This window comes from Aythya marila, assembly GCF_965140915.1.
Source record: "Aythya marila genome assembly, chromosome: 2".
NCBI lineage: Eukaryota > Metazoa > Chordata > Aves > Anseriformes > Anatidae > Aythya > Aythya marila.
The window spans coordinates 121,516,263-121,533,260 of record NC_139043.1 but is presented as its reverse complement, the minus strand read 5'-3'; the positions used below and the strand labels follow the sequence as shown (position 1 = coordinate 121,533,260).

Sequence of the window (16,998 nt, the reverse complement as noted above, 5' to 3'; positions counted from 1 at the left end):
GAAATGTGGTAGCTTAAGTTTGTACACCTGTTAAATAACAGTATTCTTTTCCATGGATACTGGGATTAAGTTGTTTTGGCTAGTCCTTGCTATAAGGTATTGATTGCCTACGCTGTGTTGAACACAACACTCAAAGTAGTGTTCTAGCCTACAATCAAAGGGCAGGACTTACATAATTGCTTACCTATTGATTTTAACACAGATCTGCTCCTTATTTCAGACAGTTTGAAGAAATAATGCAGACATATTTCAATAAATCTCAATTTTGCAGCACATAACTTTCAAACTTGTAGTAATTAGCCATCATTTATTTAAAAACAAATAAATCTGGAAAAAGTAGTGAACTCAGGAATTATATTTAAAATTGCCTGGTCTATGACAAAACAATTATTTTTTTTTAACATATGGCTAATAAATCTGCAGATCCTACTTGAATGTTTGTGAGTGTTGTAATGCCCACATGTCCATGGCTGATTTTGTAGATTTGTCGGTGTAGTCTTGCATAAAAATTTCTTTTGAGAGTCAGCAGGTTCATCCTTCATGGTAACTACTCGTCTGTTTGGCTGCTTTGTAGGCAGCATTTTAACTGCAATGAACATGCCTCATGTTCATATTAATAGATTCCTTCTGGGTTTCAGGTTAAGAATAAGATGACAAAAGAACAGTATATTAAAATGAACAGAGGTATCAATGACAGTAAAGATCTCCCTGAAGAATATTTGTCTGCCATCTATAATGAAATAGCTGGAAAGAAGATTTCAATGAAAGAAACAAAGGAATTAACAATACCTACAAAATCCAGTAAGCAAAGTAAGTAATTGAAGCTAATGCTGGCACTCTGTTTCCTGTTTAAAATGAGAGATGAATGAAACCAGCGTGACTTGCATAACTCAAAATTAGTCCTAACTTTTAATTTCATATCCTTTTTCTTTTAGCATAAATGCATGATGCTACCTTCAAATGTGTGTTAAGTGCAGATGTTTATTTTCGCTTCCCTGTGCTACTGAATTTGCAGTTTTTAGTGCACTGGTGATACAAATACGGGTTTAGCTGTTGACCAGCAACATAGGGAAGTGTATATGGGGACTTCATTGAATAGCAGTATTGTTGATAGGCATTGTGCAAAACAAACACAGTAGTTGTACCTTCTATTTCCGGAGAAAACATTGTGTTTCCCTTCAGATAAGCAGGCTTCTTCAAAAATCTTACATTGCTTCATTTACAGGGCCCTGATTTACTTATGTTTTTCTCTCTCAAATACCAGACAAAAATTTTTGTGTTTTGCACAATGTGGAGATTCAGATGTTACTCAGTCTAGTTATATGGAGACTATTAAGAGACTTGGCTTTTTCCCAGTGTAGCCAAATTTGTATGCTTCAAGCAAGTCCTAGGTTAGTCTTAAGAACAGGTTGTTCACAGTAAAGTTGCATCTGGAAAAAAGTACCCATCCAATTTTCAATAATCATTCTGTTAGTGTTTTTATTATAATTTTAAAGAAGCTGCTTGTATTTGGCTTCATTTCCTCTTTCTTGCTAAGATGGAGGTTCCATTACTGAAATGAAAAAGTGATAAAGTAGTTCTCTCCAAGGAAAAGTGTGTCCGCTTACTGTTGTTTTCTGTGGTGATGGATTGCTATGAAACTTCGATTCAGTGTGAATTTAGCTTAGTGGGTGTGACGTTTATGTTGTTAGTTGAGGTGATAGAGAAGGAATGCTTTTTGAGCAAATCTTTAAGCTTTCATTTAGGATTAAAATTCAGTTACTTTTCGTACATAAGCTTGCCTTAAGTTAAATTGTGTCAATATTCTAAAGGAAATACTTTGGTTGTGTGGCAATTTCAGAAGTAAAGAATTTTAAAAAGCCATGTTTAAGTATGGCACTTAAATGTTTAAAATTCTGTTATTCCTGAAGATGAAGCTGCTAAAGATGCACAAATGTAAAGAGGAAACAAATGTCTTTATAGGTGTTGCTAGTGAAAAACAGAGAAGACTGCTGTATAATCTGGAAATGGAACAAATGGCTAAGACAGCTAAGGCTCTTATGGAGGCAGTGAGCCATGTCCAGGCACCTTTTACCAGTGCAACACACCTGGAGCATGTGAGACCCATGTTTAAGGTGAGCTGCATGTTTAGATATTTAACCTAGTTTCTTCTTAATACAAAATGCTGACTGACATGAATTCTGGAAAATACTACCAAAGGTTTGTATCTGCTGTGTGTTGATTATTTTGTAAGTTATTTAACTTGTAACAGGAAAGGATGGACTTTGAGCCTTCTGTTGCAGTTTCACTTACGCTGGGATTTAAGAAGCTCTATGCTGATAGAGAAAACTTTATGGTTTAATAATGGGGGAGTTACGAAGAGTACAACAGGGGAACATAAGTATAAAGAGTAATTAAGAAGTTGAAATAATAGAATTTTTATTTCAGGTATAGAGGTGTAGTCAAAACAGTCTCAGGCTCATTGTTTGAGTCCCCCCTGCTGCTCCTAAGAGAGATTACTTCATTGCATTTTGGGGTACTATTCGTAGTTATAAAATGCGTTCGATAGCTTACTGTGTCTGAGAATGCTATTGGGTATGATCTTTGGCGTAACTAATTCATTCTGGTAAACGGACACTGGAAGAGATGGCTTTCACCATGTGCTCTCATTAGCTGCCCTTGTGCCAGTAGTGGTGCTCAAGTGTCCTCTTTGTGAACTGCTCCATGGAGTTCTCAGAAGATCACCATTGCAAGAGACACAGAGCTCCCTGAAGTGGTGTGCTGTGAGGTCAGATTGAGCTCTGGGTCCTGGCTAAAGAGGGGATGAGCATGTAACTGTAAGACTGTTGTCTGTGAGGCAAAATTCTAAGTTCTATGTCACCATATTAATAAAAGTAGGTTCATAACTACGTATAGAATAATACTCAATGAAGCCCTTGTTTAAGCTCTGGTTTCAGAGATGACTTAGCAGAGGTATGCTGTACATCATTTCTCTACTGTCTTCTTAAAGGCAGAAATTAAATAACTTGTGTACAGGCATCTGTAATACTCACAGATTATTTTTTTCCCTTAAAATACCAGCCCTGTTACTCTCTAACATTCCTACCCTTTACTATCTGAAAAGTACATTCGCAAAATCCATTTTTTCTTTCAAAGGAGCTAAATATGAAGCATGTGGGTAAATTAACACCCTAAACATGTTTTGTGAAGGTGATAAGAGAAGTTCTCTTGCTTTAGGATGTTCATAAACTAACGTACTGATGACAGTGTTATATGTTGAAGTGAGAACTGTCTTCTCAAAAGTGAGAGCTATGGATGTTATGTATATCTAATCCTGCATTGTTTATTTAGACTATTTAGTTTTCAACAAACATTTTAAATTTATAGATACCTCCTTCACCCATTGATGCTACAGCAAAACTTACCATTAATAGTTTATTTAGAGATAGATTTGCCAAATGATTAAATCAGAACAACAACAACAAAAAAAATGTAGTTTATGTAACCATCTAAGCACACCCCAAAATTGAATGCATACTTGATTTTCACCTTCAGTGACAAGTCTGTGATAAATAAAAGCTTAAATCTAGTTATACAGCGTATCATCCAGGCCTCTAAAGAGTTCTTAACAGGGGAAAGTATTTCAATTTTGCAATATTTCACATTAGTTTTGTTTTCATTAGCAATGAAAATTTTAAAAGGGACAAAAGCAAAAGAAATACACACTTCTGGAATGTGCATCAGGAAGTTAAGTGCTGGATCTAGAAGTTTGTCTGAATTCTTTAATACACTACTAGGGTTATGTTCTGATGAAGTTTTAAACAGTTTTCTGAGGTAGTGCTGTTGGAATTGCTGGCTTAAACAAAACCGAAGATCTGCGATACATCATTTTGATCTGAAATAAAGTGTGCAATCTATTGCTACCTGCTCTGGCCATCGATTCTGTATTGCATCCAGGGTGACTTCTGGTAATTATTTTTAAATTCCTTCTGTATACCCTGGGATTTCTTCTCCATAAGCACATGTAGTTATGTCAGGATCCTTTGCATCTTCTGCTTGTTTTTCCTGCATGTGGGAGAGGGAGCCTTGGCCCCAAGGACAAGACTGTGAGGTCTCTCCTGCAATAACTTTTAGCTGAGTATAATACACTTTCAGTCCCACCTAAGGCAGGAGAAAACGTCAGCAGTGGGCTTAGAGGCAAAAAGAGGCTGAAGACAACAAATTTAAGAGTGGTGAGATCAGAGTCATGTCCTGTCTCTTTTTCTCTTCCTGTGTTCCCAGGACAAATTTGGCTTACTGAAGTACATAGATTTCTTTACAATGAAAAGTATTACACACTGCGGAATTGAACATGTTGGTTCTTGCCATAATTATTGGCTCTATTTCTATTCCTTGCTGTGTGAAGTGTTCCTGTAGAACAGATAAAAGTTATCTAGGGCATACCAAAACTGCAACAGACATCTAACGAACATAAATTTGGGGGTTTTGTGGGTTGCTTGGACACAGGGAGAGTGGTTTTGTGGGGATTGTCTATCTATATTACTTCTGGTCTTTGTCTGATGTCTCTCCTAACTGTTCCCTTGGGCAAAAGGCAACTTCAAGGTTAATTATATGAGTTGAGGTCTAAATTTAATCTTCAGCAAGGTGTTGAAACTGTAATGTTTATTCCTTTCAAGTGCTTGCAGGTGCTAATGTAACTTTCATTTTGCATGTGTTCCAGTTGGCATGGACACCTTTCCTAGCTGCATTCAGTGTGGGTCTACAAGACTGCGATGACACAGAGGTTGCATCTCTTTGTCTGGAGGGTATACGATGTGCTATCAGGATTGCCTGCATTTTCAACATTCAGGTAAAAAAAAAAAAGTTTAAAATTGAGACAATACTTCATGTACTAGCATAGTGTTAATGTAGTTCAAAGAGCCCTTCTTGCTGAAGCTATGCATGTCAGTACCTAGAGTCTGCTCACTTCTGTGCATTCTTGCACCAGTTGATCTTTAAAGGTTCCTCCCGACTCAAATCATTCTGTGATTCTGTGATACTTCACAAGAACTTTTTAAATAAAGTAACATTTTTCCTGCTTGTTGTGCTGTCATGCCCATATACTGATTTATTTTTTTGTTTCCCTACCAGTGGCTGCTCTTCTGTCAGAGTACTTTCTTTTTAGCTTTTTTTTTTTTTTTTTTTTTTTTACTAAGTGACGTTACATTAAATAAGTCTTTCTAGGCTGTTTCATAAGTAAAATAGCATTGCTGTGAACTGTTTGAAATACTGTTCTCAAATACAGAAAGATGTGCTAGTCTGCCATGCTCTGTAGGGATAATTAAAAAACTTTGTAGGAATAACTAAAGGAGTAAGCAGAATTCATGTTTGACATTGTATTATTTCTCGTCTACATTGAAAACATTTAAAAACAAACAAAAAAACAACATGTAAGATTAACTTGAAGTAAAAACTGTTAAACTATGATACGATAGCGAATGCTTCTCTTACTTCTATTCATGTACTCTAATTCAACAAATCAGGTAATTTTTTATAACTGATGTGGTAAGGCGCATTGGGAGTTCTGCTTAAAAACTCCATTTTGAGATCATGTAAGGTTTCCTTCACTTCATTTTTTCTTCTTTATTTTCCTGAACTGAACAGACTTAAAAATTTGATTAACAGAGCCTTCCCTGGAGCCTACAGCTGTTCAATGATATTCACATTCCTCTTTTTTTTTTTCTTTTCTAAATTGCAAACATGGATCTGGTGCAAATATCATTTTCAGCAGCTGCAAAGATTATCTCCCAGTCCTGCAGGGGTCTGCCCAGGCTGGGGAGGGCAAGGACACATTTGCTGTAAGATTCCCGTGCTCCAAGAATGTACCAGAAGCAGTTGCACCTTCCATTGGTTTGGCACAAACTTCATTGAACTTTTTGGTGTTCCCAGAAGCAACTCTTCTCATTTGTTGAAATTCAAATTTTTTTATTATTTTTTTGTTTGTTTGTTTGTTTTGTATTTCAATTCAGAACTGATATTCCTTCCTGGTTCTCTATGGCAATTCTGTTTTGTTGATGCCATTTAAACAGTACTGGTTTGTTGATGACTTCAGTGCAGTACAGGACTTGATTCCATTGCACAGGGTCCTGATGAGATGCAAGTTTTGTCTGACTGCAGGAGCCAGATAACTGTGGTGGTTTGAAGGAGTCTGGCAAATCTGTACATCTACTAACTTAAGGATTGTTGCTGTTGGAAGTAAATGATTCCCTTGTGATTGATTGTTGCTGGAAACTTCTCTGTTTCATTGAATAAACACACAAAAGTTAAGATCAGTGTCTCAGAACACATACCATTACTTTACGTACCTTGAGAATTGATGGAGGGAGCTGGACACTTTTAGTGTTAAAAAAAAAAAAATCCACAAGGATACAGTATAGTTGAGGTTATGCATGCTCACCTCTGACTAAAATAAAATCTCAACTAAAAATTCTGTTTTCATTATTTATCTTTTCAGTCTTAAACTGTCACGCAGTTTGGGTTTTGCCTTCAAGATATCTTGTCTGGGACAAGATGTGCATCAAAATTATGTGCTTAATTTGCTTACCTTATCTATTTTAATTTTGTTTGATAGATGCATTGCTTAGTTTTTCTATTTTATGATGGCTTAGAAAAGGGTTCAGAGGAGTAATATATGTATGGAACAGAGCAGGATGGTAGGACTGAAAACATCGCCCATTTTCAGAAGATACACGCACGCTTTGTAGACTCCAAATTTTATTTGCTTGCTGGCACTCTTATCGTGAAACTTCCATTATCGTGCTTGTACTTCTTGTGCTGTGCCTTTACCAGCATGTGCTGTGATAGTAGTTGGGGTTGACTGTGGCAGCCATGCTATGTGGCTCTGTGGGAATCCATCTCTTGTACTGTTGCCCACTGTCGTGATATTAGTGTTTTCCCTATGAAACAGATGTTCTGGTTTGATTTCTTTTTGAACATTTTATATTTGATATTATTATGTGCTGAAGGATTTTTGATTTCAAAACAGTCTAAAATATCCAAATCGTTAAATGTATTTCATAGCTGTCATTTGTTTCTCTGATTTACAACTTTCACTTTATCACCTTCAGATCATAACAAGAGAATGAATTTAGCTTTTGAGCTCAACTGTAGTCCCCTTTCTGTGTTTGTAATAGGTTCATATTAGACCTGAGGACTTTCATTTGGTGTTTATATATATCCTGTTCATAACTCAGGTACCTGTATGTGGTACGCTCACTTTTGTACCCTATTGATTGATTTCATCTGCTTAGATTATAGGTCAGTTGCTGTTCACACATCTGTGAGTCATCTCACAAGCTTCTGAGGTGCTCCAGCGTGTGTAGGTTAAATCAAATACGTTTTGAGTAGTTCTGTGGGACTGGAAAAATGTGCTTTTTAGATATATTATTTGGATTCTGTTGCCAAAAATCGTGAAACTTGGGAGAATCTGCTAAGGCAGCATTATGAGAGCAGATTCAGGTGCAGTGTAAGAATAGAAAAAGCTTAGCTAAGAAGCTACGTTTCTTCTGAAACAGCATCCTCTTTCCAAAAAAAGGCTCTGAAAAATAAACCCAGAAAGTTGAGAACAAACTATGTGTTCTAGGCTGACACATGTTACACTTGGTGTTCCTGAGTAGAGGGAGCCTGACTTTATCCTGCAGCTTACTACAGAAAACAGGAGGGAATTTTGTTTTGTAAAACGTTAGAAATTCAGTTTTAAGAAGAGAAAGGTAAATGATATAGTTGCCAAAATTACACATTCTACTAAAAGCAAGAGCCAAGAAAATACAAGGTAAATCTCATCTTTTCTTTTTCCTTTGTCCCCTCTCTTTTGTAGCTTGAAAGAGATGCGTATGTCCAAGCACTAGCAAGATTTACATTACTTACAGTGAGCTCTGGTATTACTGAAATGAAGCAGAAGAATATTGACACAATTAAAACTCTCATCACAGTGGCTCATACAGATGGAAACTATTTAGGAAATTCCTGGCATGAGGTACAAAAGTCATTTGTTCTTAAACTGTAAGAAAATGAGTTCTGATATTGAATGTACTTGTGCATAAATACAGTGTTTTTTAGAAAACTGTCAAGTACAAACTTTCGTACTTAGGTTATGTATAATAATGAACTCATTATGCAGCTGATTAAAGTAGAAAAATGTGTCCAGTTTAGAAGTAAAATTATGAGACACTAATGCTGTAATATTTAAATTACTTTTCATTTTAGATGGAAGAACAGGAATATTTGTCTAACCTTGAGTACTTAGAATATATATATAATATATAAATAAAGATCTGCCTTCAGGTTTTTGTTTTTTACTGCTTCAAAATACTTTTTGTTGCTAAACAACTTCTTTACTCTCTGGACTAGATTCTGAAATGCATCAGTCAACTTGAGCTGGCACAGTTAATAGGAACTGGAGTAAAACCTCGTTACATCTCAGGGACAGTGCGTGGCAGGGAAGGTTCTTTTACTGGAACAAAAGATCAGGCACCAGATGAATTTGTGGGGCTGGGACTGGGTAAGTAATACAGATACGAAGTATTTAATTTAAATGTCTTTGTGCAAGAACATACTGGTTTGTGCTTTGCTTTTAGTACTGGTGACTATGAGGTTGAGATGTAACTGTGAAGTAGTCTAAAATTGTCTACGTTTGTCTTACACTTTGAATAGACATATTTGGAATATTTGTTTTGCTCTATTAGATATTATCACTAGGATGGGAGAGTGTGAAATGTAAGAAAATGTTATTTTTTTCCGTTAAAATACAACTGACCAAGTAAGGATGTGTTCCTGATGGTATGACCAGATTTAATAATACTGCAGAGTCAGTGCCCCAAATGTTTTACCAAACAGGCAAATTAATATGTATAGGTAAACATCTTTTTCTGAACCTTCATGAGAAATATGCAGCATTCAAACCAGAGGGGAAATCAACTTAGTTTAAATTCTGAAATTCTGTTCTTTCTTCTTTTGATTATTTTGGTAGTGAGCGAGTGCCTTTTATAGGCTGGCCCAAGAGCCAAAATGTAGTCCATTAGTAAGAGTAGTAATGATAATTTTACCAATTTCTCTGACCTTACCCCTTAACTCGTCCTCATTGTCAGGCTTTGTGTCCTCCTAATACAGTTGTTCCTATTCTGCAGTCAGTCCTATTCTTTCCACTCTGCCCTGCCATGGCCTGCCTTTATGTGCTCACCTCACATTGCCAAGATTTGCTGAAGGGAAACCTTATCCCTGGAAATTATTGCATCTGCCAACATCTCATATACTGAGCTTCTCCCTGTCCTTTTAATATGCATCCTCCCGTTTAGTGCTCCCCGATGACCCATCCAGCTTTGCTGTTTCCAAGTATTGGCAGTTTCTCTGTGCTGAAGTGACTGGCCTTTAAAAATTTTAAGTCCTAATAGCTCAAGAATGTAAACTGTAGTCAGGTGTCTCTAAATCATACTTGCTAGTCATTGGTATAGATCCAGCTCATAAAGACCTTTTTTTTTTTTTCTTTCCTTCTGTCAACTTAATTTCTAAGGAAGATTGCCTGTGCCCAGATGCATAAAAATGTTTCTGCCTGAATTGAATTTCTGGAATGCTTGTTACAGCGCACACATAGAAATTTAACCATTTTCTCTTCTTTTTATAATATCATTTTAATCTTATAGGAAAATGCCTATCTCACTGGAATTTACTATATGCTAAATGAGTATGCTCTAACAGAGCCCCTTTCTCAATTGTTTCCAGTGTTTTCCACTCTTCTCCACAAATCCTACGTTGCAGATATTTAAATTTTCTTTCTGTGATGACTCTGAAGTATTGTTTAAAACTACAGCTTTCTAGCAGTCTTCCTATAAACCTGTATTTGTGTGAAGAACCTGTATGTGCCCATAGATCAGACATACGTTTTACAGGAAAATAGCTGTTTAATTAGAGTAAGTGAAGCTGCAGGCTGAAACAGAAGCCTTGTCTTTGAAATGTGCTTACAAAATCATGCTCACATAAGCAGCAGCATTCACTCTTCCTGCTGAACTAGAGGTGTGTGTTTAAAAACAAAACAAAAAGGCTAATTTACTGCATTACTGATTCAGTCATCGCATTGCATTATCTCTCTGCTGTAGACCTTTTCTGCTTTACTTGAGAATTCAAGACATCACATGCATTTGTGTTGAAAAAGTAAAGAAATAAGCATCTATTCCTTTTCTTCTTTAGTAGGAATGTCATCTTACTTGGAGTTGTAACTGGGAAATTCAGCTCTTTTTCTACTCTAATTCCTATTTGCAAAGTCGTAAGATAAAAGCTGCTGCTGTGAAAAAGTTTTAGTCAAACTGTAGTTTTTAGGTAACTGGAAATCCTCATTGGACAACGAGAATCTGAGGGATCAGTTTTTATTGAAGCAGAATTATATGGCTGACTATGTTTCCTCGTAAAAGATCTCAGAAATGTTGGAATAGAAATATATAAACAAAGAAATCTGCTGTCTGTGGCATCTTTACAGCATTGATCATAAATCCTACACTACAGTAGGAATGAATTTTCACGTAAACTGGCAGTATTGGTTAGGGTTATCTGACTGCTTGGAAATACCCCTTCCAACCTCACACAGGGCGATGTGTTTCTTAGCTGACACATTACTGATATTCAAACTAATTGATCCTGGCAGCCCAAGTGCTTAAAAGAAATACTTTGATCAAATCCAACAGTATTACAAGTTGCTGAAAGACTAGCGTAAGGTTTTATATATATATATATACACGTGTGTGTGTGTCTGTGTGTGTACAGAAAAGGCTAGTTCATAAAAGTCCTGGAAAAAATCTTCAGATGGGCCAATTTATCTCGATCTGACAGCCAGTCATTTCAAGCCTCCTCCAGCTGTGGAGCACAGCAAGACTAAGTGGCAGACTTTGGGGAGGCAGTCTGAAACAGAAGAACTTTCCTGTCCCTGCAAAGCTGAGAATAGAATCTCTGGCCTCCTTTGAGCCTTCTGTTCTCCCCTATCTTTCCGATAGGTTGCCTAAGAGAAAAAACTTGTGTGCAGCATAGGTAGAAATACCCAGAACGATTGCAAGATTACTCTCTTTTTTGGGGGGGTAGTAGGGAGAAACAAGCTTAGAGGTCAGCAGAAATTTCAGAAATTTGCTCACTGTGAAGTTAGCATTTTAGCATGAGGTTTGCCAGGTGTGGTTTACAGTTTCTAGCTTCCAAAACAGATATTTCTGTTTTGCAGGTTTTTTTTTTCTGTATTGCAGTTTTGCCTCACTGTTGTTCAGTGATAATGCTGCTGTACTTCAGACATACCTTTAAGATGCGGTTTTGCTGGGAGCTGCTCTCTCCCTCTCCTTCATCATTCATAATGAATGATTAAAAAGAAAACCTATCAGGATGGATTTACTCACTTGCTGTTCATTAAGTGTGAAAAGTTCACTTTTGTGTAGTATTCTCTGTCATATGGTATGTTGCTGTGTTGTTTTCTTTTCCAGTAGCAGAATTACCAAAGATCCATTTAAAGATGGAGAGAAAAAGGTGGTTCCTGTGCTTTTGATTTTTTTCCTCTTGCATCTATTCATATAATAGTGCCAAATGTGGACAATTTTATGGGACTAACAAATTATACACAGATAGAGAATCTAGAGAATTAGGACTTACAAGTATGCAGCAGTTCACTGAGATGCCCATCCATGCATGGGAAATTAAGAGAAGTAGGCTATTATTGTGAATTTGAAATATGTTTAAAGACACTATAGTGACATGACTTCTCTTCCTCTTTTTTCCCTGCCCTTTCTGTGTTATCACTCATCCATTTTCAATTTTTGTTTACTGTAGTTGGTGGAAACGTGGATTGGAAGCAAATAGCAAGCATTCAGGAATCCATTGGTGAAACTAGCTCCCAGAGTGTTGTTGTTGCTGTAGACAGGTACTGTGTTGAATTTGCTTTTTCCATCTTTTTTCTAACAGTATTTGAATACCATGCTGAAATAATAGGAAATTATTAGTTTACCATTATTTGCAAAATACTACATAAATATAACCGTATAAAAGTACTTTGAGGTTTTGTCAGGTTTTTCCTTTTTTTTATGGAGCAGAAGTTTTTGTGTTCTTTTTTTTTTTTTCAAGAAGAAGCAGAAAGATGAGACAAGAAGCCCTCTTACTGTTATAAAATTATTACAGGGAAGCTGCAGAATGAAGACTGCTCTACCGTCTGGTGAATCTCGATTTCTTATATATAGTAACACAGAGCAAATCTTATTTTACCTTTGTATAGGGAGCATTATTGACAGACAGCTTTTCTCCTAAATGTAGTTACTGACTTCTTGCTTTCCTCCAGGATATGTAAATGATGTCTGAAATTACCATATTATTATTCTAGTCGTCTTTTCTGTGAATCATATTTATGCTAACTGGATTTGATACATATCATAAAAATTCCCTGTTTATAGCTGATGGAACTGATCTGACTGGGGTGTTAATGGATCTTGCTATCTCAGCATATGAGAAATCAGAAAGTATCATTTTCTAAATGGTTGTCAAAATCGACAATCACAGTACAAAGTGGTACATTCTGAAGGTTTACAAGCTTTCTGTGTTTCAGTATAGGCAGCGAGATCAATGTCAGTTTAATGAAGGTTGCCTTGCAGTGAAATGGTATCAAGCTACTTGGAGGCTTAATGTCAAACACGTAATAGCTCTTTAGGGTTGCAGTGTTTCTCAGCACTTCATAATGGGACGTATTTCAAGTATCTATTTGTCATGGCAAGTAGGAATTGTGTACTCTGGAAAAGTTTGTCTTCTCTGGAGCAGGGCTGCATAGTTTATAAAGCTGTTGATGTTAGTCATCTGTCACTGTCAGTGGGCAGGTAACAGCAGATAACAGCTAACCCCCCAGTCTCAGTGCATGCATGGAGTTATTTTTAAATATTAGAAGTAACTGAAATATTTCTACTTTTATTTTCACAGTTCAGTCTCTTTCCACAGATACTATTTTTGAATAAATAAAATTAGTTGGGATGTAAAATCTTGCATGCACATTTAATAGATGTATTTTAAAGACATAGTAATAATGTCTGAAACTTTACTTTACAGAATATTTACAGGATCTACAAGGTTGGATGGAAATGCTATCGGTAGGTTTTATCTTTTTTTCCCCTGTAAACTACAAAACAGCTTTGTGATGAAACTTGGAAAAATATTATATTAATATCTGTGGTCATTTAACAGTGGATTTCGTTCGCTGGCTTTGTGCTGTGTCTATGGATGAACTGCTGTCTGCTACTCACCCTCGAATGTTTAGCCTGCAAAAGATAGTAGAGATTTCTTACTACAACATGGGTCGGATAAGGCTACAGTGGTCTAGAATTTGGGAAGTTATTGGAGATCATTTTAATAAGGTATCTCTGTTAATTACACTGCTTGAAGTATTGATAAAAATAAATTTTATTTAAAGATTTGATGGAAAAGCGTGTTCGCATCTGAATTATACCAATTTTTCTGTCCTTCTCTATAAGTAGTTTAAAAAAACAAATTGTAAAGCTGGATAGACCTGTGAGAAGGCAGAGGTGCACAGTATAATTAATGCAAAAGCAGGAGTACACATTAAAGTTATTTATCATGATCTGAGTCTAGAACTGGTTTCCTTTAATTCTTTGTTCTGTATGTGTGGATGTTTTATGAAGCTCGGGATAAGGGGTTGTTTTATGTTCAAGTCTAAATTGACTCCTTCTAAGGTAAATGCTTGATAAGCATTTTTAATCAGCGTGTTGAAGTCTTCCTAGGTGGTTTGTTTGAGAAAGCTGTAATGCTAGTATATAAAATGTAGAAAGTGGTTGGAATTGATACGGGATTATTGAATTACATTAATAGTGTGGTTTATGGAATTGGCTACTGTTTAATTTTCCAGTACTGCTCAGTTTTCTATTACCAAATGTAAAGACAGCTTGGGCTGAATCCATAAGAATTCTGATGCAAACTTACTGTGCGTTTCTACCCGGTGTTGTCAGGTTGGCTGCAATCCCAATGAAGATGTAGCTATTTTTGCAGTAGACTCATTAAGGCAGTTATCAATGAAGTTCTTAGAAAAAGGAGAACTTGCTAATTTCCGATTCCAGAAGGACTTCTTAAGACCATTTGAACATATAATGAAGAGAAACAGGTAATAACATTCAATTAATTCAATCACTTGGGACCATAAGCACCAACTTTTGCAATTAAAATCTTAAATTGCTTTTGTAAAATCAGTTGCTGGAGAATTATGCTATTTCTAATTGATTAGGTAATTTAGTTTAAACAATTACTATTTATTATCATCTTAATTCAGGTCTCCTACTATTCGAGACATGGTTGTACGGTGTATTGCACAGATGGTAAATTCCCAAGCTGCTAACATTCGTTCTGGTTGGAAGAACATTTTTTCAGTATTTCATTTGGCTGCCTCAGATCAGGATGAAAGTATAGTGGAGCTTGCATTCCAGACTACAGGACACATTGTCAGTAAGTACTGATGATGTTCAAGCATCATGAAAGCGTTTGTGACTCTGGAGGCTGAGAAGCTTTGTATTTCTGTTGGAGGCTGAGTAGCTTTGTTTTTCTGTTGGCTCTACAGCCTGCATAGTAAAGCTCACTTCATACTTTGGAAGCAATATTTTATACTTGCCAAATGATCTTCTGGGAAACTACTTATGGAAATAGTTCTGTAATAATAATTCTCTGTAACAGTTGTCTGTAATAATTCACAAATTCATCTGTCTTCCCTTACCCCTTTAAAAAAAAAAATCACTGTTTATAATCTTCTATAGCAAAATCAGTCATGCCTTAGATTATTTTCTTTGTGTACGTTTTCATTTTAGTGAAGCAATTCTTTTTTTCTCCAGGAAAAAAAAAAAGTCATTTTACTATTATGTTGTTTGCTTATCTTTTTCCTTGTTTCTGAATTGTGCTTGTTTATGATCCTATTTAGCTGAGATAGGTGGAACTATGATTTTGTTCCATCCTGATCTAGATCCCCTCAGGCTTTAAGTGCCATAAGGGATCTCTTACTATGTCACAACTTCTGCAACTTCCTAAAACTTTTTCAGCATTGATTAAGAATGTGCCTTGAAACGTGACTATTTTAAAATGAAGGCAAGAGGACTAAATTGCTAAGGGATGACCTTTGGTTGATGAAACTCAATATTTTAGGTAGCCCTCTTAAGCTCTAAACATAGATCTAGTTTTAAGCAGTAAACCTATTGCTCTCTTCTTGTTTAACTGTAAAATTACCCTCCTTTAGATCAGGCACCACCGTGATTTATTTTAGACACTTGCTTTTAAAATCGAATGAATGCCTTCTAGCTGACTTTTTTGTTGTTATCGAGCATTCATTTTTTAGTTTTTATTAATACTCAAGCACTTGACAACACCAATCAATGAACCAGCCTCTCGTGACTTCTGTTACAGTCAGTTCATATTAGAATTAATAGATTTTTTTAAAGCATGACATTTCTTTTCTGTTCACACTTTTTCTCCCAGCAATTGTATTTGAAAAACACTTCCCAGCAACCATAGATTCTTTCCAGGATGCAGTAAAGTGCTTGTCTGAATTTGCCTGCAATGCAGCATTTCCAGATACCAGTATGGAAGCGATCCGCCTCATTCGCCACTGTGCAAAATACGTATCTGATAGACCTCAGGTATAGTCTGTATTAACTAAATTATGAGTGCTTTAATGAACAATGCATTTATAAAGACAAAATCACTTGTGCTAACCTTACTGCCTTCGCTTTTTCAGAGATTAATGAGAAATGTACTTTATTCAGAAAGAACAGGAATAAAAAATGCCACTGGTTTTAAAATTATCAGCAAATTTCTTTTCTCTTATCTCCATCCTGCCATCTTCCCCAGTCTATCTGTTGGGTAACTTTGCTGAGAACTGCCAGAGATCAACATATCTCTTTCTCCTAAGAAATGTTGTTAGAATGGATAATGGCATAAGCAAAAACCATTTGATCTCCTTACAAAAAAATTACGGTAGATCCTTACTTCCAGTGCTGTCTCTACAGAGCAGAGTAAGAGTGTTAGACTGAACAGTCTTAAATGTATTAGCCAGTTTATATTTTGACTTTATTTTTCATAGTGTACTAAGCATTGCTTCAAATACACAATTTACCTTCTCAGTGTTGCTATTGTGATTGCCAGCTCACTTGAGGTATCAGGCTGTACTACTAGTACAGTAGTATCAGTACAGTACCAGTACAGTAGAGGTTGTTATTTCCAGTCCAGCTTGTTTTATTTTTGAAGAATCGCTCTCATATGGCTCTGTATAACCCTGTGTTTGCTTCTAAAGGCATTCAAGGAATACACAAGTGATGATATGAACGTAGCTCCTGAAGACAGAGTGTGGGTGAGAGGATGGTTCCCAATTCTGTTTGAGTTATCCTGTATCATCAATAGATGCAAATTAGATGTAAGAACCAGGTAACAATCAGTATTTGTAATTCAAATTTTAGAAGGCTTACTTTGCACTTTTAAAATAGAAACAACTCTCTTTGTAAATGTAACCAGCTTAAAATGACTTACGTATTTAAGTGGGAAGACCAGACTTGTTAAAAACACCTTTTAAATAGATTCTGGAATGTAGAAATTAAATCATAAGACGTTTTTATCCCCTGTTGTAGCAAACAATAAAGTTACATGGTTGTGATTGCATTATGTTAAACACATTATTATGATATGTTCTTGAAGTTAAATATTTGAGCATGTTTTTGGTGCAGTTTAGGATGAGTAACCATAAAATTTCAAAGACAAGAACTGTTTAAATTGTTAATTTGAAAAAAAGTTCAAATTTCAACAGGAAGCAGTCGATAACAGTTGACTTATTATTGAACCTGTAAATTATTTAAAACAGCTCAGCTCAACATTTACCGTTAGATGGTATGGAGGCAGTTTAAACATAGAACATAACAAAACGTAGCACTCACCTTTTAACTTTGCTAATATCTAACAAACATTATTTAGATGTGGAAGGTCAACTGTAAATGT

The 16,998-nt window shown here is 36.0% G+C and overlaps 1 protein-coding gene across 2 annotated transcripts in view; it reads left to right on the top strand.

Moving 5' to 3' along the window:
- ARFGEF1 (ARF guanine nucleotide exchange factor 1) overlaps nucleotides 1-16,998 on the top strand; it is a 90,798-nt gene that overhangs the window by 60,286 nt on the left and 13,514 nt on the right. For both annotated transcript variants that reach the window (XM_082754054.1, XM_082754055.1), the window contains exons 18-29: nucleotides 639-810; nucleotides 1,963-2,114; nucleotides 4,700-4,828; nucleotides 7,835-7,993; nucleotides 8,368-8,518; nucleotides 11,812-11,902; nucleotides 13,069-13,109; nucleotides 13,204-13,373; nucleotides 13,983-14,134; nucleotides 14,300-14,472; nucleotides 15,490-15,650; nucleotides 16,304-16,434. In XM_082754054.1, coding sequence (XP_082610180.1) covers nucleotides 639-810; nucleotides 1,963-2,114; nucleotides 4,700-4,828; nucleotides 7,835-7,993; nucleotides 8,368-8,518; nucleotides 11,812-11,902; nucleotides 13,069-13,109; nucleotides 13,204-13,373; nucleotides 13,983-14,134; nucleotides 14,300-14,472; nucleotides 15,490-15,650; nucleotides 16,304-16,434 — 1,682 coding nt within the window. The remainder of the gene's footprint in view (nucleotides 1-638; nucleotides 811-1,962; nucleotides 2,115-4,699; nucleotides 4,829-7,834; nucleotides 7,994-8,367; nucleotides 8,519-11,811; nucleotides 11,903-13,068; nucleotides 13,110-13,203; nucleotides 13,374-13,982; nucleotides 14,135-14,299; nucleotides 14,473-15,489; nucleotides 15,651-16,303; nucleotides 16,435-16,998) is intronic.